The following is a 26,572-nucleotide window of genomic DNA, read 5'->3' on the forward strand; positions in this document are numbered from 1 at the left end:
TAAAAGAAGACACAATATCTTTACACTCAATAGTTGATCACCTTAGCAACATAACGACCGTAACTCATGGTAAAATGTGGTACCTGAGATGACCTCTAGGCATGCAGTACAGATGGCCTGTCCGACTGCGTTGCTTGCGATGCAAGTGTAATACCCGTCTTGATCTTGTGTGACCCCAGGCATATGGAGCTCATGCTTCTGTCCATCCTTAAACACCTTGTAGCCCTTGGTTCCCTCAGAAATCACCACTTTCTCATCTGACGGTCCTTCTTTCAGCCAAGTCACTTCTGGAGCTGGCAGGCCTGAGTTTGGGAGGATCAGAAAAACAGTTCCCTTTTAACTCGATGGACTCCTGATGGTGTCTTTGCTTAAAAGTAAGTTTGTTATGTTAATCTACATTTTGTATATGTATAAAACACAGTGAAAGTACATGGATAACAGGAGTGATCGGTGTCCTTTACATGAATTACAATGCTGAGGGCGATCGAGCATCATACATCAGATTCTTCCTTTGGCGGGGAGAGTGGCAGAGCTTGGGCGACACCTGCACGTTCAAAGGTTGATGCTGTGTCAGGGATCAAAACTTATTGCATTTAACTATTTATTTCCATTTGCAGAATGGAAATGATTACACAAAGACTCCACAGTTTCCATGGGACTACACCGAGTGTAATGAATGGTTGCACGACCCGTATGACCTTAAACGAGGAAATGCGGAGGCCATTTGGCCCATCATTGGCATGTTGCAATGCAGAAGTAATATTTGCTGCAGGTGTAAAACTCCTTTTCTGGAGTCAGATGTTTTATCTCTCTGGCTTTCTTAGCCTCACTCGTTCTTATTCCAACTGTAGTTCCGTTGCATTTCTCTACCCTACTGTTGTTGTTTACGTCCTTTCCTTTGCACTTTGTGTTCATATACTGTATTTATAGCTTTGCTTATTTATGCGGGTGTCTTCTGATGCGTCAGCAAGATGAATGCCCCTGCCTTGCATAATCCCAGGTCACCTGTGGGCAAGGTGTAGTACCTGTTAGCCCCCCTTACCAGGGTAAGGGTCCGCAGCCATACGGTTTAAATGGCAGATGGCTCTGCACATCTGGTGGATGAGAGTCCAGTCGACTCCAACAGCATGGGCAGAAGAGGGTGAATTCCCCAACGGCCAGCTGAGGGACAGAGAGGAGGGGCGACCCCCCCTAACCCTCCATCTGCCCCCCCCCCCGTCTACACCACAAACTAACCCGTGTGTACCAGCCATAGAAAGGCAATGTCATCATTGCCCGAGGAGACTCGACATCATTAATTTATGGCTTAATCTTTGTGAATAACAATCTTCTTCTAAAGTCGAGATAACCTGGTATTGATCGGGTAACCCAACTTGTGGCATGTCCCTTCTTTACTAACCTTCCAGTGTCACAGACAGCGTCAAGCTGGACCCACAGGGAGTACGGTTGTTGAGGAACCGATGTACAAACTGTGGAGGAACCATTTTCTGTTGTACCTCTGTCAAAAGCAAAAAACAGAGACCAGTTAAAGCATTACAGAGACCAATTCATATCGTTGTGGAAATGACCTCGAGGCTAAAAAAAATGATTGATTAGAATAGTTATTTCCCTCAATGAATGTGTTAGTGCAAGAGTGTGGTAAAATAAACTGTACTTAGGAATGTGTCAATTATTGTGCAGAAAGAAAGTTGTCCTCCATACAATGTTGCTTCTGATCCCCAACTATTTTTCCTTCACCAGTCATTAAGCCTCTGCAAACGAAGTCTTGGTACAGGTATGTATCATGATGTAAACATGAACTGATTAAATTTTGTGGTCAGGTCAAAGGTCAGAGGTCATGTTAAGTAAATATTTTGCCGTGCCAACTTGTGAACAAGTGATGGGATTTTGAACAAACTTTGTAAAAGTATATATTATGATGCAAAGAGGAACTGATTCTATTTTGACATCAAAGGTGAGGATTGAGGCTATTTTGTGATTTTGGTGAGGTCAGAGGTCATGTCAGGTTAAAATGTGATACTTGACACCAGCTGAAAGGATTTAAATCAAACTAGGTAAAAATATGTATAATGATCTAATAATGTGGGCGGAGGCATATCGGTCATGTCGTGAGGTCGAAGAGTGTCGTTCTAGTTTTCCTTTGTAATTTGTCTTTTATGTACATCGAAGGGAATCCTGTCCTTCCAAAATCTACCAGACGTGAGCTTAGGCGCAAGTCCGGCGCACAGCAAGAACATTCTGGCAGCATCAAGAGCTGCAGTGTTGAGCTGCAGTGTATCGAGTCCTTTACAGGTAGCTGTCAGTTGCTGATTACAGCTGCACCACCTTATTGAACTGAGAAGTAACAAGTCTACACATGCCTCAGTTTCACAACACAACGTTACATCTGCTCACGTCATCAACTTACAGGAGTGAAGAATCAAGATGGTATGAGGTTACAGCAGTGGTAATGCAGCAAGGAAGGTACAGATATGACTTCCGATTATTGTCTTTCAATCTACTTTTTGTCAAAATATTATCGTTATGTTTGTGTTGTTTTACTATTTATTGAGAATTATTGGCAATATACAGTACTCATTGATTTGTAGTGCATAGAGAGTGTATTGGGAGGGAGAGGTGTACAATAATTGATTGATTAATTGCATAATTAAAATCAATAAATAATAATCATAAAATATTTTCTTAATAAATTGGCTAATAGCATACCTAAACCACCAGTGCTTCATCCGAAGCTGTAACTGTTTGAAAATTAATTAAGTCATTCATCGGAAAAATTAAATAATTAATTGATTCATCAATAAATAATTAATCGATTAATTGATTCATCAATAAATCAAAAATATATTTTATAGCCACATCTCTGGGTCACTATCATGTCTAAATATTAGCTTCCTTGCTCAAAAGGTTCATGAGATATTGCCCAGATGAGAAAAAAATAAATAAGTGATTAATAGCGAAAATAAATAAATAATAATCGTAAAATAATTAAATTATTAATAAATTGGCTAATAGAATACCTAAACCACCACCGTTTCATCCGAATCTGTAACTTTAAAAAAATGAAATGAACTCAGTCATTAATCGAATAATTAAATAATTAATCGATTAATTGATTAATGGATAAATCAAAGATACCTTTTACAGACAAATCACTTGGTCATTGTCATGTCCAAATATTAGCTTCCTAGCTCAAAAGGTGCCTGAGATAATGGCCATATGAGAAAATAAATAAATAAGTACGTAATTAATCGATAATAATGAAGTAATTATACAATAAACAAAAAATAACATTTTGGACAAAGCACTTGCTCATTATTGTGCCCAAATTTCAGCTTCCTAGCTCAAAAGATGGCTGAGATATTGCCCAGACAAACAAAGAAACGAGTAAGAAAACAAACAAAAAAGAAAGAAGCCAGAGTGAAAACTGAGTACTCCCTTTCAGCGCGAGTCATTGTCGGGCCCCCTCCGGTGCCCGGCAATGACGTCATGCAGCGCCTGGAGATGGCATAGGAAAGGAGCGGTGTACAATCTTTTCAGGTCTAAAAGGTCACCTGATGAAAGTGTGCAGAGCTGGACACATACCTTAAGCTTTATGTAATCCTATATGTGATATGGCTCAAATTACTGCGCAGGATAAGGTTTATGTCAAAAAATCAAGATAAAAGTTGAGGCAAGGCCAAAGAACACAGTTAGAATCAATGACAAGGCACTTATGACCTGCACTGCATGTGCACGTACTTCAAAGTTTTGAAGAGCTATTAGAGCAAATTGTGCAGGGAAATTGTGGTCGACATTTTCTACATTTTCCGGGCATATAGACTGCAGATTTAACAATTTCAGAAAGCAATTAAACCTTCATCGGTTATTTCCAATGAACGACGAACCTATATTATCTTACAATGTTCACATATATTTGTAAAAGGGTTCATAGAGACTCATTTTGGGTGCCCACCTTTCTCAAAAGTATTGCTTGCAGGAGGTTCTTTGGCTGGGTGGAATAAAAAAAAAAAGTATTACACGATGCAGAAACTCAGATACGTCTACCATGCACAGGGGGGAGGGGGGTAGGGGGTACTAGAAATACCAGAGAGGCATTTAAAACTTGGACAGAGGGGGAGGAGGTACCAGAGAGGCATTTAAAGCTTTCTTCCTGACTCACTGGAGCGAGCAATGTAGCAGCTGACACTGCATTTTGATTGGAAGAGTTCTGTATTCTTGAAGACTGCAACTAAAGTTGGTAGGTCCATTTTAACTTTAATATCCTATTTCTGGAATAATTTCAGAAACTTTAATTTTGATAACCATGTAAAAGATGCTTTAAACGGTTCATGTGTAGCAGGAATCCACTGTTGGTTAACGTCGTCGCAGTAAATTCTGGTGTAGCACATGGTTCAAAGTCACAGCCCCGTATACCTCCCTCAGATCCCGAAATGCGTCCACAGATCGATTCCCTTCCAAAGGGATGGGCTGGCATTATCAAAGGTCGGTTTCTAAGGTCTATGAAGGCTGAATAATACTGTGGGGCCTGCAGTGAATCAGCCTCATCGCATATTGTCTCGGGTCGTGTTACGTCACACTGCTGACGAGCTGCATCACTTAGCCGACATGGCTTTCAGAAGGTTTTTTTTTTTTTTTTTAGCAGGATAGTCCATCCCCTGTGGAAAGGAATCTATCTACTCACGCATTCCTGGCTTCCTGGCTGACATCTCAGTCGAAAGATGCTTTTTTTGTATGAAAGGTAAAAAGTCAAACATTATAACAAAGCTAAGGACAAGTACTGGCCAGGGACAACCATTATTCAAAGAAAGATGTAGGAATGGTTTCACATGATCATTTCTTGTGATCATCCCTACATTGTTTACATACTTTTTGGAGTAACATCCCCGCATCCCTTTACATTTTAAAAAAGTATTTATTACTTGTTATATAGCCTAGCCTGGTGTTGGCTTAGCGGTTACGGTGCCGGCTTGGGATCCTTGGATCCTGGGTTCGAATCCCGGTCGATCGCTGAATTAACGCCAGGGGGGTTGACTCAGCCTGTCATCCTTCCGAGGTCGGCAAATTGAGTACCAGCTTGCTGGGATGAATGATCCCGGTATGTACCCCGATTTAGAATAGGTACACCGTATCCCTGCGCATCGTAAGAGGCAACTAAGGGTTGGCGTCAGGAAGGGCATCCGGCCATAAAAACATTGCCTCAAACAGGGAACCATGATTGCCATGGGGCCCGCAAGGCTAACACCCGCTCTAGCGGGGAACAACACAACAACAACAACAACACAACAACAACAACAACAAGCATTTTAAGGCCATTTTCCCTGCTAGAGCGGGGGTTAGCCTTGCGGTCCCCATGACAATCTTCTCCATTTTGCCCTATTTTCTGCATCTCTCCTTGTTAACCCCCTTGCCCACATTTCTTCTTCCACCATCTTTAGCCAAGTCTTTCTCGGTCTTCCCCGTCCTCTACTTCCTTCTACATTAATTTCCATCACTCTTCTCAACCAGTCACTTTCATCCTTCCTCAACACATGACCAAACCATCTCAACCTGTTCCTCTTCACAGCATCAATCACAGGCTCTATTCCCATCATCTTTCGCAATTCATCATTTGTCTTCCTCTCTCTCAACGATACTCCACACATCCATCGAACCATTCGCATTTCCACCCTTTCCAGCCTTCGTTGCTGCTCTACGTTCATTACCCATGTCTCGCTCCCATAAATCATAACACTTCTCACACATGCAGCATACACCTTTCCCTTCAGCTTCAGCGACACTCCCCTCCTCATCAGCACGCCACTCAGTTCCCGAAACTTCTTCCATGCACATCTGACTCGAGCAACCGTTGCCGAGTCTGATCCACCTTCTCCATTTAGCATGTCTCCGAGGTAGCAAAATGTTTTCACACCTTCCAGCTTCACGCCGTCTCCAAGATCCAACTCAACATTTCCTCCATCTGCAGCTCCCTCTATGCACACCTTACATTTGAATGTAGCTGCCACACTGGTTAATGACCCTCTCAGACCACTACATTTTTGATGAACCCACTCAGCGCACATTGTACATTGAATGGAGTTCACTCCGACATCCTTCCTGCACACAGCACACGGCCACTTCCCAGTTCTTTCCACCTCACCACATGCTTTACCACTTGCCATCACCTTCGTCTTTCCGATATTCACCTTCAGACCTTTTGTCTCCATACATTCCTTCCACTTGTTCATCTTTTCCTTCAGTCCATCCATACTTTCCGCAATCAACACCAGATCATCTGCATACAACAACTCCCACGGTAAACCCTCCTTTACGTTCTGAGCCAGCACCTCCATCACAGCTACAAATAGTAGTGGACTTAGTACGGACCCCTGATGCACTCTAGCGGGGAAAATGGCCTTAAAACGATCATTCATTCATTCATTCATACTTGTTATATAGCCTGTGAGGGTAAACAGATGAGACAAAGGCAAAAGGCAAATCTGGGTGTCACCTTGATGGAATACAGCCGCAGAAGTGTATGCACAACCAGCAGTGCTACTTGCACACACGGTGTACTCTCCTGCATCTTCAGGTAAGAGTGGTGATATGAGCAACGTGTGCAAACCACCAGGACTTTCTGAGAATGCAACGCGAACAGAGGGCTGGAGGGCATGTCCATCCTTGAACCAGTACACCCGCGGCTCAGGAACACCTGCAACACATGACACCAATAAATGAAGGAGGATAAGAAGGAAGCAGAAAATAAATTTGATATGAGCAGCAGAGTGGATACAGAGTTGTACCAATATGGAATAGACCACTTTACCTCTGACCCTTATTTCAAGAGAAAGAGTGGTTTGTCCAATAGGCAGTGTCGTGTCGTGCAGTTCTTGCAGAAACTCTGGTGGTTCTTCTTCTGCCTGGGATTCCAAAACATCTTCAGATTGCTCTCTACTGCTGATTGCAAAGGGGCATTCGAATAAGTTAGCCAGAAATGTGATGCCAAATGTAAACATATATATCAAGAGAGAGCAATCAGAGATTGCAGAATCAGCGATATAACAAGAACCCTCACCAGGACTTGTTTTGTGTGGTGTATTCTGTATAGCAAATTAATAAATGAAAGGATGTACTCAATGAAAGGTCCCGTTGATTGCAAATGAAAGGTCTAAATGGTCTAGTTCTAAATGTGTAAAGGTCAAAGGTCTAAAAAGTTGTAAAGGCCAAATGGTCTAAAGGTGGAAAGGTTGAAAGGTCTGAAAAGGTCTAAATGTGTCTAAAATGTCAAAATGGTCTAAAAGGTCTAAAAAGGTTAAAGGGGTCTAAAGGGTGTAATTTAAGGACTAAATGGTCAGAATTGTATGAAGGAGTCTAAAGAGTCTTAAAACGTCTAAAAAATGTGTAAAGGTCAAAGAGGTCTATCGGGTATTATAAGGTCTGAAAGGTGTGAAGGTATAAATGTCTAAAGGGTAGAAAGGAGTCCAAAGGTATATAAAGGGTCTTAGATGTCTAAGGGCTCTAAATGATGTAGTGGGGCCTATAGGGCCTTAGAGCTTTCAGGAGTCAACAGGGTCTTTGAGGTCTAAAGGGTCTTAGGGCTCTGAGGGGTCCAAAGGGAATAAGGGGTCTTGGGTGATTTATGGGTCTTTCAGGGTGTTAGGGGTTTAGATGGTCTTAGAGGGCTTTGGGGTTCTAGAGGGTCCTGGGATCGTAAAGGGTCTTTGGGGTCTTAAAGGACATTAGGGGGTCAAAGTGGTTTTAGTGGTCTTAAAGTGTCTTAAGGTTCTTTGGGGTTTAAATGGTTTTAGGGGTCTAAACAGTCTTAGGGGTTGAAATGTCTTCGGGGTCTACAAGATTTTAGGGGCCTTAGGATTCTAAGGGGGCTAAAGGGTCTAAACAGTCTTAGGGGTCTTAAAGGGTGTTAGGGTTCTAAAAGGTCTTAGATCATCTTCTGGTTCAAATGGGACTTAGGGGTCTTGAGGTTCTTAGGGGTCTTAAATAGTCTTAAATGGCCTTAGGGTTATAAATGGACTAAAGGGTCTTGGGGTTACAAAGGGTCTTAGGGTTTTAAAGGCTCTAACGGATTTTTGGCGTCTTAAAGATCTTCATGGTGTTAATGGGTCTAAGCATTGTAAAGGGTCTGAGAGGTCTTAAAGAATCGTAGGGTTCTAAAGGATCTAACGTAATTAATGGACAAACTCATGTTCTGTGCGGACAAACAGACAGACAAACAAATGGACCCAAGTGCAATACACTCTCCTCTGGCGTGGGTATCAAGTATGCAGACTGCGGATAGATAGATATCAGGTGCATGGTATAGTACACGAGTGTTGGGGTATCTGTCACTGCCGAGAGATTTTGAAATGTTGAAGTATGGAAGTATTTATCTCGTATGACCTTATGTGTGAGTAAGATGTGTAGAGGCATGTTACAAACACAAGAGGTGCTAGAGCCGTGTGCAGGTGGTGAGTTTCTGCAGCAAAGTGAAGCTTGTACCTGGATAGGCGTGTATCAGCACTGACGTAGGATGCTGTCTCAGCTGTGTCATACTCGGAGCCAGACACTGCATCAAAAACAGGCCACACTTACCATCACCTCAAATAACCAGCACAAGCTCTTAAAAACGTATTAGCTGGTCTATCATGTGCAGTAGGAAAACTATACATTTTAGAATGTCAGTATGAAGTTCATGGGGGAAGAAAACAACCAAGGAGCAAAACATGAGGACGTGAACCCACCATCTACATTGAGTTCTGCCCGACTCGAGGCAATGCCAGCTGCATTTTCAGCTACGCAGCGGAAAACACCAGTGTCCGTAGGTGACACTGCAGTCAGGATCAGTTGGTGCACTCCGCTATCATCCTTATTGATCATAAAGTGGTCATCCTCATCCAGCAGACGTCCATCCTTGAACCAGCGGACAGTGGGTAGCGGAGAGCCATGCACCATGCAGTCGAATGACACTGGGGAGCCCTCTTGCACATCCTGACTGCAAAGCTTTCGTAAGAATTCGGGGGCTGATGGGGAGGATGACAAATCGGGGTAAGGTGAGCAACTGGGGTCTAGGACAAACGAGTTTCAGTTGTTGTATTAGTGGAGGCAAACAAAAATGAAGGTTTGGTCAACAAACCATTTTCATTCCGAGGTGCCGGTGCTGTTGGCCGTACAGCCTTTCTGCGTGAAGGAGCATGGCTCGGACGAGGACTTGGAGCCGTCACTGCCTCGGTGACTTTGCTGACTCGGACGACAGCCCCTCCAACAGGTGCTCCTTCTGTGAGAAGTACCACTTCCACTGAGGAATGCTGGGAATGTTAAGACAAATGATTCAATCAACAGAGGAATGCTGGGAATGTATTATTGACAGGAGCAAGTTACCCAACTCTAACGGGTTTGTAGATTTCTCACGTCAAGTTAACAATTTTTTGGGATGTGTATTGGTAGAAACCGGAATTCAACATAAAGTGATGATTTGGACCATGACTCGTGGTACACGTTTACCTCATACAATGGTGGTCCGCGAAGAAGAGCTATTGTTACTAATGATTCGTTATTGATTAATAATTGAAAATGTTATGAATATCACGATCCTTGCATAGCACAATTAAACAATAGTTGCCATGGAAACAGCAATTTGAAAAATTTGACCAATCAAGTGTTTTACATGATTGAATATTGTATGTAACAAATTTGGTTGATATATTTTCTAATTGCTGCCTAATGGTTGTTTTTATATGTTTTGGAGCACATTGACCTTGACCTTTGACTAATTTTGAACAGATTTTATACACATATACTACACATGCACACAAATAATCTGTGTAAATTTCAATTTGATATCTTTTTAAAATCCTGAGGTTTAGCAATGTTGTTTCGCAGACTGTGGCTGCTGGTTGCATAATTTTTTCTGAATGTGTAGCTGTGCGGCTAATGCAGTGCCTCTGTTACCAGGATGTTGGTACTTATTTTGCCGACCTCGGAAGAATGGCAGGCTGTGTCAACCCACCTGGTGTTGTTTAAATGGCACGGCAGGGGCTTGAACTCAAGACCCTAACATGTTGAGCCAGCCACCTTTACTGATAAGCCAACACCAGGCTTGCTTTGGTACGTGGGGCTTTTCCCTTTGTAGTCCAGTGGCAGGACCCCATATTTTAAACAAAGGTTGCAATGTCTGTTTACAATCATTTCTTTGCATTTTTAAAATTAGTTCTTAGTGTATTTATGAAATTTAGCCCGGGTGGCCACTTGCCGCCCGCTTGGCTTTTTCAGAATCCAAGATGGCCACCAAGATGGCCGCAACAGTACTAAAATCTGTAATTCATCATAACTTTTGTTCTAAGTACAGTAGAATGGTGATGTTGGTGTCTATTAGTAGGTTTTCAAGGGTGAGAAATATGATTATAAAGTTATTTTAGTATTTGGTGGCCATCATGATGATGTAATTCCAAGATGGCCGCTAAATCACCGGAAAAATCCAAAATTCCTACTAAAATGTTCGTGCATTGCGACTGCTTACAGAAGAGCTCCTCCGATCAGTGTTTGAGAAGGATAATCTACATATAACCAGTATGGATGATCTGGAGAATGTTCTTGATGATCTCTCTGATCTGAGTCGTACCACACGAATGTGGGCAAATAACATCATCAAACCCACTTTTCTGATGATGAGGTTCTGTCGAGCATCGCATGAAGGTGACTGGACCCTCCACATCAAAACTGCTGAAGTTTTGTGTCAAACTGCTACCCTACATATTTGCTGCACACAAGTACAACTATGGAAGATATGGGCTCTACTACGTTCGTTCCATGACCTGGCTTGGACCAGAGATTCTGGATATGTTCTGCCGAGGAGAGCAGTCACTGCACCACACTGCTGGTATCTATAATGGACAGTGAAGTGACATGTTTATAGAGACCAAATGGATGAGGAAAGGACATGGACCAAGTGGCATTATTGGAACGACAGAGAGCCCTCAAACAATGGAAACGTGGGTGTTCAGTAGAGATGCAACCATGACCCTGACTGGTGACCTCAAGAAGATGTCTGGGGAAGATGAGAATGTGCAAATGACCCACAAGGAAGAGTGTACAAGTCGCATCGGTCAAGATGGAGATGATCGCCAATCACTGCGCAGAGCTCTATTGTCGTGCATTAACCCTATGGATCCAGATACCCATGTAACAGAATCTCTGCTTAACATCTGGAGTGGTCAGCTGGCTGAACCAAAGGTAAATATTGACAGGGCCTTGGACATCGGAGCTGAGCAGCTGATCCAGTTCGAAAGATTATGGCCAGATGGCTTTTACAACGCACTCTCAAAGGAAATGGTCAGCTTTGAAACAAAGAAGAAGTGTCTCACAGTCGAGGAGCATGTGGTTATTGACCAAGAAGCAATCTACGCTCGTGTTATTGGCCTTCTAGTGAGTCAGCGTGACCTCAACTTTCAACAAGTGCTTGTGTTACGTGGTCCCCTCGGTGAATACCTGGTCTCGGTGACCCCCGGACCGTGAGAGGAACGCCGCCAGCAAGCTGTATTATATATGCGCTTTCGCCACGCAATCCATATGAATTTCACCCAGGAGACAACTGATGTTCAAGGATATATTTCCAATGGTAATGATACCATACAATTTCAATGACACAACCACGGAGATTTTCCCCGAGCAATCAACAATACACAATCATCACCAATTCCCAATTCCCAATCAATTCCCTATGATTAAGATGGCCATCTTATACATGTGTGTCCCGGTGAGTACTCACGACACCCTTTTGGTCTCGGTCCCGCACAATGTCTCTGGGCCCCTCCTGACCAAGATGATGGTCGCCGTCGCCGCACTCGGGCGGTTGAACGAACCCCGGGTGGACGTGTTTCCACCGGGCAGGTATCGTACCAGGCACCGTGGCTGCAGCCCCTCGTGGCCACGCGAAGCGGATACGGTAGAGCAAGCCAAACCCCACGCCGCTTGCCAGGCGCGTTAGGCCCCAACGTGCGACCCGCACGCGTCTGTTTGGACGGTGCCGCGAACGATGCCAGACGCGGGGTCGATGCACGGCCCCACGTCAACTTGACGTCTCCACCGGGCAGGTACACGTCCCGGTAATTCCTCTCGCCAGACAGGCTTCGGAACGCCGCTTTTCCACGCAGCGCAAGGTCGATCCCACCTTTGGTCGGAGCGGGGCGAGGAAGAATACTACTCGTCCCTTTTCTTCCTCGTGTCTTTTTTCTCCTTCCGTTTCCGGTCACTTCCGTTTCCGGCCACTTGTTCAGAAGGGCTCCTGACCCTCCAATCACAACAACCCTTAATATACTACACACGGATAAGCAAAGACCTGAATGGTAATTCACATACATTCACATAAATATGTAACACTCCCCCCCTTCAAGAAAGAAAGTTTGAACCCAGCGAAAACTTTCTTTGCCGGCCAATTTGGAGAAACAAACCAGATAACTCAAACCCCCCCCCCCCCCCCCCCAGATTAACTCAATCTGGACAAAGCGTCCGCCACGACATTGTCCCGGCCCCGTACATGTTCAATTTCCAAGTTGAACCCCTGCAAAGCCAAACTCCATCTCATCAACCTCTGATTTTTATTTTTCATTCTTTGAATGAAGGTTAAGGGGTTGTGATCCGTAAAGACCTTTATGGGAAAGGACGTGATTCCTAAATACACCTCATAATGTTGAAGCCCTAGCAGGAGAGCCAGGGTCTCTTTCTCCACGGTGGCATAATTTGCCTGATGTTTATTGAACTTTTTGGAGTAGTAGCACACGGGGTGGTCCACCCCATCCTCATCTTCCTGTAACAAGACCGCTCCCGCCCCCACATCACTTGCATCTACGGCCAACTTGAAAGGTGCATGAAAGTCCGGAGCGGTTAGGACCGGAGAGCTCATTAGTATCGCTTTGACATGGGCAAAGGCCGCCTGACATTTGCCATCCCAAACGAATGGGGTCTCCTTTCTCAACAAACTCGTTAAAGGGGCTACCACATCCGAAAAATTCTTACAGAACCGCCGGTACCACCCCGCCATACCTAAGAATCTCATCAGCTCTTTCTTCCCCTTTGGGACTTGGAAGCGATCGATAGCTTCTACCTTGGCGGTCACTGGTTGTACTTGACCCTGCCCTACTACATGGCCGAGGAACACTACCTGTGCTCTTACAAATTCACTCTTGGCTAAGTTGATGGTCAGACCTGCCTCGGACATCGTCTGAAAAAATGCATGGATTTGCTTAATGTGGTCTTCCATGGTCATGGTGTGGATGATTACATCATCCAGATATGCCTCCACCCCCTCCAGGTCTGCAATGAGCCTATTAATCAGTCGTTGAAATGTAGCCGGCCCGTTCTTCAACCCAAAAGGGAGGACCTTGTACTGATATAACCCATTCGGAGTGACCAAAGCTGAGATTTATTTGGCTCTATCGGTAAGAGGGATCTGCCAATACCCTTTCAGCAAGTCAAATTTGGTAACAAATTTAGCTGGGCCTATTCGATCAATACAGTCGTCAATCCTCGGGAGCGGATAGGAGTCGGTCTTGGTCACTGCATTCACCCGTTTTAAATCTGTACAACACCGGAAGCTGCCATCGGGTTTCGGAACCAACACACATGGGGAGCTCCATTCACTGTTGCTTGGTTCGATGATGTCATTGTCCAACATATATTGCATCTCCTTCCGAAGGTACTCCATCTTCACCGGGTTCATCCGATAGGGGTGTTGTTTCACTGGAGTGGCCTCCCCCACCTCGATATCATGATATACTAAGTCCGTACGACCAGGTACATCTGTGAACAAATGTTTAAATTCGAACATTAGGCTGGACAGTTGTCCTTGCTGTTCCCTTGTTAAATGACCTAACTTCTCATCCAAATGATTCAACACTTCGGTGTTCGTCAATTTGGGGCAGGCCTGGTCATCCAAGTTATCAAACTTCACACCGGCGTTTCTGTCCATTGTCACTGGTACGACCGGTGAGACAGGAACTACGTCTTCCACCGGTTCCCTCTCATGATATTTCTTCAGTCGGTTGACATGACACAACTGTCGCTTTTTTCGTCGGTCGGGAGTGGTCACCACGTAGTCTGTCTCATTCACCCTCTCCTCCACTGCATAAGGACCGAAATATCTAGCCTGGAGGGGCTGACCTGGAACGGGCAGCAATATTAGCACCCGGTCCTGAGGACTGAAATTCCTTATCTGCGAGGTCTTGTCATGTCTCTCCTTCATTTTCCCCTGGGCCCTTCTCAAGTACCGTCGTGCCACCTCACACGCCTTTGCCAATCGGTTTTTTACTGTGGACACATACTCCACCATCGGTGTCCGGGACTCCTGTAGTAACCACTGTTCTTTCACCAATTTCAACGGTCCCCGCACTGCGTGTCCAAACACCAGTTCAAACGGACTGAATCCCAAGGAATCCTGCACGGACTCTCTCGCCGCAAACAACAATAGGGGTATCCCTTCATCCTAATCCTTGGCACATTCAAAACAATACGTTCGGATCATATTCTTTAAAGTCTGGTGAAACCTTTCCAGGGCCCCTTGGCTCTCGGGATGGTAGGCGCTGGATCTTACTTGTTCCACCCCCAACAGGTGTACCACTTGCTGGAACAGTGTGGACATGAAATTGGACCCCTGATCCGATTGAATGATCTTAGGTAGACCAACCCAAGTGAAAAATTTAATCAAGGCCTTTGCAATAACTGCCGCCGTTATTTTCCTCAGAGGCACTGCCTCGGGGAACCTGGTGGACGCGCACATGATGGTCAGTAAGTATAGATGTCCGGCTTTGGTTTTGGGTAAAGGGCCCACACAGTCCACAATGACTCGGCTGAATGGCTCTTCAAAAGCTGGAATTGGCTTTAACGGGGCGGGTGGGATTTTTTGATTCGGCTTTCCCACCAGCTGACAAGAATGGCAGGACTTGCAGAACTCCGCCACATCCCGTCGCAGTCCCGGCCAGAAAAAATGTACCAATATCCTGTCACAGGTCTTGTTCACTCCCAGGTGCCCGGCCCAAGGGGTCTCATGTGCCAAACTCAAGATCTCCTTCCGGTACAGCGGTGGCACCACAATCTGATAGTGAACTTTCCACTCATCGTCTGCGGGCACCTCCGGGGGCCTCCATTTCCTCATTAGGGTTTCCCCCTTCATGAAATACCCCACAGGTATCTTCGTAGCCTCTTCTTCCGTAACGGCTTTCTCAATTAACCTCTGGATCTCCGAGTCTTCGTGTTGTTCTTCCACTAGTCTCCTTCGGACCAGCGCGGTTTGCTCCACTTCGTTCTCCGCGGTCTCCGACGGACACTCCACGTCCCCTTGCGTTCCAGACGCTACCATTTCTCGAAATTCCTGGGAATCCCTCCCCTGGTTATTTCCCTTTTCCGAGTTGTCTTCCCGTACCTCTAAGGGTTCCAACTCCCCCTCTCTTTCTTCCTCCTTCTCTTCCGCGTGCTTTCTACCCATAGCCCGAGTCACTGCACAGGATGGAAAGATACCCGGAATCTCCATCTCTAACCGAGTGGTGTTATTTTCCTTACTGGGCTTGTCCACCATTATTGGATTACCCGAAACTCGCCCCCCGGCCAAATCATTCCCGATAATAAAAGAGATTCCCTCCACAGGAAGGGTGGCTTGTAAGCCTACGGTGACCGGCCCGGATACCAACTCAGAACTCAACTGGATGACATGAAGCGGAGCTTTAACATAGCCCCCGACCCCCTGTAAAAGCACACTAACCCCAGTTGCCGTCTTCTCCGACAATGGCAAAATGCCCTCCAGCATCAACGATTGGTGGGCTCCTGTGTCCCTCAATACCCTAACTGGCTTCTGGTTACTCGGGTCGCCATCCAGCGACACGAACTCCTCTGAAATGAAATGTTTGTAGCCCTCCTGAACAAGGTTCTCCCGGGACGCCGTACCTTTGACAGGGGAATCTTCCCCCAGCTCTGCTCTCCAAGAATGATTTCTCACACTTGCCAGTGCATTCGGAGTCGCACTAGACTGATTCCGTTCCGGGTTCTCCCTTTTTCGGAGGTAACATTGGGACATCAAGTGTCCAGTTTTATGGCAAAAAGCACAAGTAGGCCCAGGGGAGAACCTCGGGGTCGGCCTTGAGCCCCCCGAAAAATAAGTTTGTCTTGGGCCCGTAGCCCTCGGATTTCTAACCGTTGGGGTATCATAGTTGTCCCCATAATCATCTCGAGGCCGCCGCCATGTAAGGTCGTTCTCCGCACCGGGTGTTCCATAACTCCCCTGCTGAAGTCTAGGCGAGGAGTTAGGTTTGTGGACCCCTATTCGGTGGGTTAAGGCATAATCATCTGCTATGGTGGCTGCGTCCCACAACTTTGGTACTTTCTTTTCCTGCAGGTACACTTTGATGTCCTCGTGGACACACTGCTGGAATTCCTCCACCAGGATCAAGTCCCGCAATGTTTCGAAGTCTTTCCCGACTCCTTTTGACTCACACCACCGATCAAACATGTTTTCTTTTACTCTGGCAAACTCCACATGGGTCTCACTCTCCCTCTTCCTGGCATTCCTGAATTTTTGCCTGTAAGCTTCCGGAACCAACTCATAGGCCTTGAGGATGTGCTTCTTCAGTACCTCATAATCTGCACATTGGTCCATTGGTAGCGCCGAAAAATTTCCTGAGCTTTCCCCACCAGCACACTTTGCACGAGTATGGTCCAGGCCTCCTCCGGCCAGTTTAATTGTCGAGCCACTTTCTCAAAGTGTGGAAAAAATTTCGCGACTTCTTTTTCACTGAACGGTGGAACCAGCCTCACATGTCTGCCCACATCCCAGGTTTTCTGGTTAGGTGTCGACCCCATCAGCAAGGGTGGTGCCTCTCCCCGTTCTCTCATTAACTCCAGCTCCTTGAATTTGATTTCTTGCTGAAGCTCCATGTCACGTTCCTTTAATTCCCTTTCCGCTTTTCTCTCCTCTGCTTCGAGGTCCCTTGCAGCTCTCCTCTCCTCCGCTTTTCTCCCTTCTAACCTTTCCTGGAGTTCTCGTTCCACTCTCCTTTCCTCTGCTTGCTTCTCTTCTCTCCTCTCTTCTGCTTTCCTTTCCTCTTCTGCTCTTTCCTTTTCTGCTTTCCTTTCTTCTTCTTTTATCCGTTCCTGGCTCCGTAATTGCAACTCCAGTTTCCGGAGCTCAACGTCTTCTGGTTCTTCGGGTAGCCACTCCCAGGCTAACTCGTCCCATGTTCCTAATCCCACCATAGATTGTATCACCGTGGCCTGCAACTCTGCCTTCCTCAAATTAGTTCGGACCTCCAAGTTAAAATGTTTGGCCAATTTCAAGAGGTCCGACTTTAGCAACGCTCGGAACTGTGCCTCACTCGGGGTTACCCCAAAGTTCTGTGCCACAAACGCCATGGTGCCTATCGTTAACACCTGTTAACCTTCACCCAAGACTTTACCCCAATTTCTCAAAAAAAAATTACCAATTAATAATTAATTAATAAATTTTAATTAATAAAAAAATTATTATTTTATTATTTTATACAATTTTAAATCCCGGACGTAGACCCAATTGCGAAACCGCAAATCGTAATTTGGACGAGCCCCCAATTCTGTTACGTGGTCCCCTCGGTGAATACCTGGTCTCGGTGACCCCCGGACCGTGAGAGGAACGCCGCCAGCAAGCTGTATTATATATGCGCTTTCGCCACGCAATCCATATGAATTTCACCCAGGAGACAACTGATGTTCAAGGATATATTTCCAATGGTAATGATACCATACAATTTCAATGACACAACCACGGAGATTTTCCCCGAGCAATCAACAATACACAATCATCACCAATTCCCAATTCCCAATCAATTCCCTATGATTAAGATGGCCATCTTATACATGTGTGTCCCGGTGAGTACTCACGACACCCTTTTGGTCTCGGTCCCGCACAATGTCTCTGGGCCCCTCCTGACCAAGATGATGGTCGCCGTCGCCGCACTCGGGCGGTTGAACGAACCCCGGGTGGACGTGTTTCCACCGGGCAGGTATCGTACCAGGCACCGTGGCTGCAGCCCCTCGTGGCCACGCGAAGCGGATACGGTAGAGCAAGCCAAACCCCACGCCGCTTGCCAGGCGCGTTAGGCCCCAACGTGCGACCCGCACGCGTCTGTTTGGACGGTGCCGCGAACGATGCCAGACGCGGGGTCGATGCACGGCCCCACGTCAACTTGACGTCTCCACCGGGCAGGTACACGTCCCGGTAATTCCTCTCGCCAGACAGGCTTCGGAACGCCGCTTTTCCACGCAGCGCAAGGTCGATCCCACCTTTGGTCGGAGCGGGGCGAGGAAGAATACTACTCGTCCCTTTTCTTCCTCGTGTCTTTTTTCTCCTTCCGTTTCCGGTCACTTCCGTTTCCGGCCACTTGTTCAGAAGGGCTCCTGACCCTCCAATCACAACAACCCTTAATATACTACACACGGATAAGCAAAGACCTGAATGGTAATTCACATACATTCACATAAATATGTAACACTTGCCACAGAGCTGACCGCTTATCCACCATCAATGTTCCATGCTGATGGTCAGATGCGGGTTGCTACCGGAAAGTCCACACCTAAGAAAAATATGCAGGTGGAACTATCTCAACGCTTAACCAGAAGCCCAACAGCTATAGTGATGGATGTGTCAGCTGTTATTTGGACAGTTGACTGGCCAGCTCATGGAACCGTTGACACGTTCATATCAGGCTTCAAGTTGTGGCTCTCCCTGCGGTTGTCTGAAGCTGATGTTTACCTGTGTTTTGACCGATATCATGACTACTCTACCAAAAGTAGCACTAGGTCTGCTAGAGCAACCACTACCCATGTCCATCATCTCACACTGACAACTCCACTGCCTGCTCGAAATGCAGTGCTCAAAAACTACACAAACAAGGCACAACTGAACACACTCATTTGCGAGCAGATCCTAAGTGACAAAGATTTCTTACAAAACGTGACACAAGACCACAAGTTGGTAGTTACAGGCGAAAAGTCAGAACCTACACAAGTGTCGACGCAAAATCGTCCGATCGGCATCGTCCTCCTCGGCAAAAAAACAGGACGCAAAAATCCTCGTCTGGATCTTGCCACAACACATGAAGAGGCGGACATCTTAATTACTCAACAAGCCATCCACATTGCAAAAGAAGATCCAGAATCACGAGTTTGTGTGATGTGTGATGACACTGATGTATTTGCCTTTCTGCTCTTCTTCTACTTGAGTGAGAAGCTTGAGTCTTCCATGACGATGCAGTCGCCAATCAAACATCGCTCTTGCATTGACATAAAGGCAACTGCTCATAAACATGCAGATATTGTACCCTCAATCTTAGCACTCCATGCTCTAACTGGTTGCGACTCGGTTGCAGCGACCTATGGAGTGGGCAAGACAACAGCAATTACTGTGTCAAGAAAAGGCTACACACTGGATCAACTTGGCCAACCGATGGCAGATATGATCGAAGTGGTCAAGCAATCGACAGCTTTCATGGCTGCATGCTACGGTTGGAAAACACCATGTTCTTCCATGACAGAGTGCCATCAGCAACAGTGGGCAAAGATAACTGGGAAATCAACAAGTGCACCAAAACGGTGTAATTTGCCACCAACAACTGAAGCATTTGAGCAGAATGTTCGCATAGCACATTATCAGGTCGCCCAATGGTACAGTGCCCTGAGTGGAGATCCACCTCCTCTTAATGCTGTAGAATATGGATGGGAAACAGATGACACAAATAAGTGCCTAACCCCACGAAACATGAAAGATGGAGTACCCTACGCTCCTGAACAAATCCTCAAGTTGGTCAAATGTGGCTGTGTATCAGACCGACCATGTAAAGGTGGTAACTGCGGCTGCATGGGCCATCAAATTCCTTGCACTATGTTCTGCGCCTGTGGTGGTGGTCCTGCCTGCCTGAACCCCTTCAATACAAGAAGAAATGAAACAAATGACACTAATGACACTGATGATGCAGACAATCAAGGTGCTGATAACAATGATGAGGAAGAGAATGAATAAAATGTTAAAATGTAAGTTTCAGTGGTATTTTTGGATTGTGTCGGGTGCTTTGGCGGCCATCTTGGAATTACGTCATCAGGATAGCAACTACATAGTAAAATAACACTTGAAAACATACTAATAGACACCAACATCGCCATTCTACTGTACTTAGAACAAACGTTATGATGAATTATAGATTTTAGTACTACGTTGCGGCCATCTTGGTGGCCATCATGAATTCTGAAAAAGGCCAAGCGGGTGGCAAGTGGCCACCAGGGCTAAATTTCATAAATACACTAAGACCTAATGAAAAATGCAAAGAAATTATTGTAAACAGACATTGCAAGGTTGTGTTGTTCTGCCACTGGACTATTGCCACATTGTACTGTTCTCTTTGCCACGTCGGAACTTTGTCTTTGCCACGTTGGAACTTAATCGGGTATTAAGGGATCTTCAAAGTGTCAAGGGATCGAAAGGTATAGGGGGGTCTGGAATTTGCATGCACGCATGCACGGACGGGCACATGGCTCCTTTTATAGTATCGATGAATCCCAGAAAGGTGAAGAAACCTCCTCTTTCACCAATAATATGAGAGCTTTTAAAACTTCAGGATAAACCTAAATATTAACTTTGCTTTGGACATGCTCTATATTCTTCCCTTCATTGCAAATATAAAATCCTCATATCATATACTGATATCATATACTGATATACTGATACTGATATACTGAAATCATCATATACTGATATCATCAGCTGAAGATTCTTGCTTTCACTTTTAAGCACATACAGTTACACCAATTACAACTTTAAGGCACATTGATTTACTTCCATCATACATACTAGGGCGTGCCCGTACGTGGGTGCAAAAAAACATGCGTGCAAACAACAACAACAAAAAAAAACCTTTGAAACCACGTGGCAGTAACGACCACAGAACCCCCCCCCCCCCTCTATTTACATGAAATGGTTTGGTCCATTCGCAAAGCCAAAGCGAACGGCTTGCGAGTACGGTAGAACCCCCCCCCCCCTCTATTTACATGAAATGGTTTGGTCCATTCGCAAAGCCAAAGCGAACGGCTTGCGAGTACGGTGACCATACCTTGGGAACCACTTGTCCGATTAATTTCAAACCTTGAAAAGGCACATCCTCGGGTCCCCAGCAATATACCTGGCAAGTTTCAAGTATATCGGACCCGTGGTTGTCGAGAAACAGCGGTCACAGACAAACACACAGACACACACACACACAGAGATTACTGGAATTATAGATAGACTAGGGCGTGCCCGTACGTGGGTGCAAAAAAACATGCGTGCAAACAACAACAACAAAAAAAAACTTTGAAACCACGTGGCAGTAACGACCACAGAACCCCCCCCCTCTATTTACATGAAATGGTTTGGTCCATTCGCAAAGCCAAAGCGAACGGCTTGCGAGTACGGTAGAACCCCCCCCCCCCCCTCTATTTACATGAAATGGTTTGGTCCATTCGCAAAGCCAAAGCGAACGGCTTGCGAGTACGGTGACCATACCTTGGGAACCACTTGTCCGATTAATTTCAAACCTTGAAAAGGCACATCCTCGGGTCCCCAGCAATATACCTGGCAAGTTTCAAGTATATCGGACCCGTGGTTGTCGAGAAACAGCGGTCACAGACAAACACACACACACACACAGAAATTACTGGAATTATAGATAGATAGATAGATTATATCCATTAAACATGGTTTCAATTTTAATTGCACTGGTATAATATATAATATGATACGATATATGATGTGATATATGATATGATATATATGACATATGGTATATACATATGTATATACATACATACATACATATATATATATATATATACATACATACATACATACATACATACATACATATATATATATATATATATATATATATATATATATATATATATATATATATATATATATACATATATATATATATATATATATATATATATATATATATATATATATATATATATATATATATATATATATATATATATATATATATATATATATATATATATATATACAGTGAAACCTTGACTTACGAGTTTAATTCGTTCTGTGACCGAGCTCGTAACTCAATTTGCTCGTTTCTCAAATTAAATTTCCCCATTAAAATGCATTGAAATGCTATTAATCCGTTCCAGCCCACCAAAAATCACACCAATTTTTTTTTAAATATACAGTATATATAAAAATATCTCGCGCTTTATATTTCACCTGTATGCAGCATACAAGTTGGCAGGATGGCCTGGACTGGAGGTACGCACACTTGACTCTAAACTGTCCAGCCTGGGTTTGAATCCCGACCCAGCTATAACCTGTCATGTCGGTGTTTCACAGGCAGGGTGATTCATCAATGTGTGTACCGCTAAACTGGGCGCCCCGTTTGCGTCCCATTAGTTGTTGGATGTTAAGGATCTCACCGTGTCTTCCACAAAGAGAAGGCGAGCTATCGCCGGCACTCTGAACAAGTTGTGGCCTGGCATGCTCTTCTCCTCTGCCGTTATATACGTCCTCCTCGGCATCTTTTTCCAGAAGAGCCCTGTCTCGTCACAGTTGAAGATTTGCTGGGGGATGTATCGTTCGGCTTCTATCAGTTCGGCAAAAGTTATAATAAAATCTTCAGCTGCCTTCACATCCGAGCTTGCTGCCTCACCATGCCTGACGACGGAGTGAATGCCGGTCCTCTTCTTAAAATTATCAAACCATCCCCGACTGGCTTTGTATGACTCTTCCGATGCCTCGTCCGTTGATGTTCCCGCCGTCTGCTGCACCAAATCCCCGTAAATGTCTCGGGCCTTCTCACACATGATGCTCTCGGTCACGGTATCTCCTGCGAGCTGCTTCTCCGTCAACCACACAAACAACAACTTCTCCATCTCTTCATGGACAGAGGTCCGGAGCTTTGAAATAATCGTAACGCCCTTGGCTGGCGTTATAGCCTTTATCGACTCCTGCTTCAAAATCGTACATATCGTAGAAGTACTACGATCGTACTGCCTCGCCAAGTCGACAACACGCACACCTCGCTCATGTTTTTCGACGATTGCGTGTTTTATATCCAAGCACATCATCCTCTTCTTCTTCTCAGTACTGCCCTTGGCACTCAATTTCCTAGGACCCATGGTTAAAACTAAGAAATTTTCCAAAATAACCAAAATGCGAAAACAAAGCAGCAGCGATATACGGCAGAGATGCTTGCACGGCAAGATAACCACGTGACCGGAACCCACCTGGTGGCGGGTGGCGTAAGCTCGTAACTTAGATCTCGGCTCGCATCTCAAAGCAAAAAACCGCCCGAGCGACCGCTCGTATCTCGGAAAACTCGTAAGTCAAGGTTTCACTGTATATATATATATATATATACATATATATATATATATATATATATATATATATATATATATATATGATATTACATATGATATTACATATGATATGCCATATGATATGCCATATATTATGACATATATTATGACATATGATATGACATGATATGACATATGATATGACATATGATATGACATATGATATGATATATATGATATGATATAAGATATGATATGCCATATGATATGCCATATATTATGACATATATTATGACATATGATATGACATATTATATGACATATGATATGACATATGATATGACATATGATATGACATATGATATGATATAAGATATGATATGACATGACATATGATATGACATATGATATGATATATATGATATGATATGATATGATATAAGATATGATATGACATATGATATGATATATATGATATGATATAAGATATGATATGACATATGATATGACATATGCTATGACATATGCTATGACATGATATGACATGATATGACATGATATGACATATGATATGACATGATATGACATTATGTATGATATGACATTGTATATGGTATGACATGATATGATATGACATATGATATATGATCACATGATATGACATATGATATGACATATGATATTACATGATATGATGTATGACATGACATATGATATGGCATATGATATGACGTATGACATGACATATGATATGACATATGATATGACGTATGACATGACATATGATATGACATATGATATGACATATGATATGATATATATATGATATGACATGATATATGATATGATTTATGGTATGATACATGACATGACATATGATATGATTTATATGATACATGACATGATATGACATCTGATATATGATATATGATATATGATATATGATATGATATATGATATGATATATGATATGATATATGATATGATATATGATATGATATATGAGATGATATATGAGATGACATATGATATGACATATGACATGACATGTGATATGACATATGACATATATATATATATATATATGATTTATGATATGACATATGATATATGATATGATTTATGATACGATACATGACATGATATGACATCTGATATATGATATGATATATGATATGATATATGATATATGATATATGATATATGATATGATATATGATATGATATATGATATATGATATGATATATGATATGATATATGAGATGACATATGATATGACATATGACATGACATGTGATATGACATATTACATATATATATATGATTTATGATATGATATATGATATGATTTATGATATGATACATGACATGATATGACATCTGATATATGATATGATATATGATATGATATATGAGATGATATATGATGTGATATATGATGTGATATATGATATATGAGATGATATATGATATGATATATGAGATGATATATGATATGATATATATGATATGACATGATATATGATATATGATATGACATATGATATGACATAATATGATATATGATATGACATTATATGACATATTATATGACATTATATGACATGATATATGATATATGATATATATGTAACGTGCAAGTGCACGGTCATCATCAAACAACAACTATATGGATGAGGATCTCAAAAACCTCTCCATATCTGCGCTGTTTTAATTGTATTTCTGCATGTGCATTCATTGTGAATAGTTGTTTATATAGAGAATATTTTCTGTAGCAATTGCTAGGTTTCACCATTCTGCAATTGTTGTGTTATGAGTCATTTAGACCATCAGAAATTAGGCACATAATGCTTTTGGGTTTGCCAATTGGACCTCTAGGATCATGTTGAAGCCCAGCTTGTGGTAGTAACTAGTTTAGCAAGTTTATTTTATATCGAATCCTTGTCAAATATGTATTCAGCAAATAGAGTGCATGTGGAGAAAGAATATCATATTTAAATAGGGGATCTTCACCCCCCCCCCCCCCCCCCCGCCCCTCTCGCCTTATTTAATCGGATCCATGCCAATTGTGGGAGTATCACAGTCACCTGTTGCTAATAAAATAAGGATTCAATGAATTCAATCAATGTATCTCACAACCCTGGTGTTGGGCTAGCGGCTAGGGTGCCGGCTTAGGATCCAAGGATCCTGGGTTCGAATCCCGGTCGATTGCTGAATTAACGCCAGGGGGGTTGACTCAGCCTGTCATCCTTCCGAGGTCGGCTAATTGAGTACCAGTTCACTGGTAATTCCCTGTTTGTCGTTAAAGGCGGCAAAAAGGGTTGGAGTCAGGAAGGGCATCCGGCCGTAAAACATTGCTTCAAAAAGGGGACCGAAAAACAACAACAACCACAGTTCCCGAAAAAGGCCAACCCCCGCTTTGCGGGCCTCTAAAGGTGGTTATTGGCCTCTAATATCATATTTATCATTGGCCTCTAAAGGTGGTTATTAATCAATGTATCTCACATAAAAGCATTTTAATGAGAAAAAGAGTTGTAATTTTTAATTGTAGTACAAGTATAAATACAAATCTCTAACAATTGAATTGATCATTCTGAGTGAACTACCTGAAGGGTGAAAAGCTGCCGGAAATGGTCTGCAGCCCATTTTGCTTGTGCTACATCCACAAACTTGATGTAAATGAACCTTTCATCTTCTTGAAATGTTTGCTTTGAGAGTAAGGCTTTCTGCACCTGGTCCGTCGCTAGTGGAGCATCCTCATACGGCTGTAGATAAGGACAGAAGAATAAACATTATAACAACACTCAGTATAGGGCATACTTCCGCCAGGCTGAACAGTGTATGTTTTGTATCCCACTGATAGACCAGATCTGGATCCGAAACTGAACGAAAATTGAATCGGCTTATTCGTGTCACCTAACCAACTCATACACCTACAGTTGTTCCCAAAGGTGTTCGACAGGGTTGAGGTCAGGGCTGTGTGCAGGCCAGTCAAGTTCTTCCACATCGATCTCGACAAAACCATTTCTGTATGGACCTCACTTTGTGCAAGGGGGCACTGTCATGCTCAAACAGGAAAGGGCCTTCCCCAAAATGTTGCCACAAAGTTGGAAGCACACAATCATCTAGAATGTAATTGTATGCTGGAGCATTAAGATTTCCCTTCACTGGAACGGGCCATGACCCGAACCATGAAAAACAGCCACAGACCATTATTCCTCCTCCACCAAACTTTACAGT

The 26,572-nt window shown here is 43.6% G+C and overlaps 1 protein-coding gene across 1 annotated transcript in view; it reads right to left on the reverse strand.

Moving 5' to 3' along the window:
• Positions 1 to 26,572, reverse strand: part of OBSCN (obscurin, cytoskeletal calmodulin and titin-interacting RhoGEF) — a 377,067-nt gene that overhangs the window by 85,979 nt on the left and 264,516 nt on the right. The window contains exons 61-69 of the mRNA XM_078780751.1: positions 25,939 to 26,097; positions 9,107 to 9,278; positions 8,715 to 8,993; positions 8,473 to 8,539; positions 6,803 to 6,933; positions 6,488 to 6,688; positions 3,953 to 3,988; positions 1,400 to 1,498; positions 84 to 302 (exon numbers count right to left, since the gene is read on the reverse strand). Of these exons, the coding sequence (XP_078636877.1) occupies positions 84 to 302; positions 1,400 to 1,498; positions 3,953 to 3,988; positions 6,488 to 6,688; positions 6,803 to 6,933; positions 8,473 to 8,539; positions 8,715 to 8,993; positions 9,107 to 9,278; positions 25,939 to 26,097 (1,363 nt within the window). The remainder of the gene's footprint in view (positions 1 to 83; positions 303 to 1,399; positions 1,499 to 3,952; positions 3,989 to 6,487; positions 6,689 to 6,802; positions 6,934 to 8,472; positions 8,540 to 8,714; positions 8,994 to 9,106; positions 9,279 to 25,938; positions 26,098 to 26,572) is intronic.

The sequence above is a fragment of the Myxine glutinosa genome, chromosome 6 (genome assembly GCF_964187855.1).
Source record: "Myxine glutinosa chromosome 6, kmMyxGlut1.1, whole genome shotgun sequence".
Lineage (NCBI taxonomy): Eukaryota > Metazoa > Chordata > Myxini > Myxiniformes > Myxinidae > Myxine > Myxine glutinosa.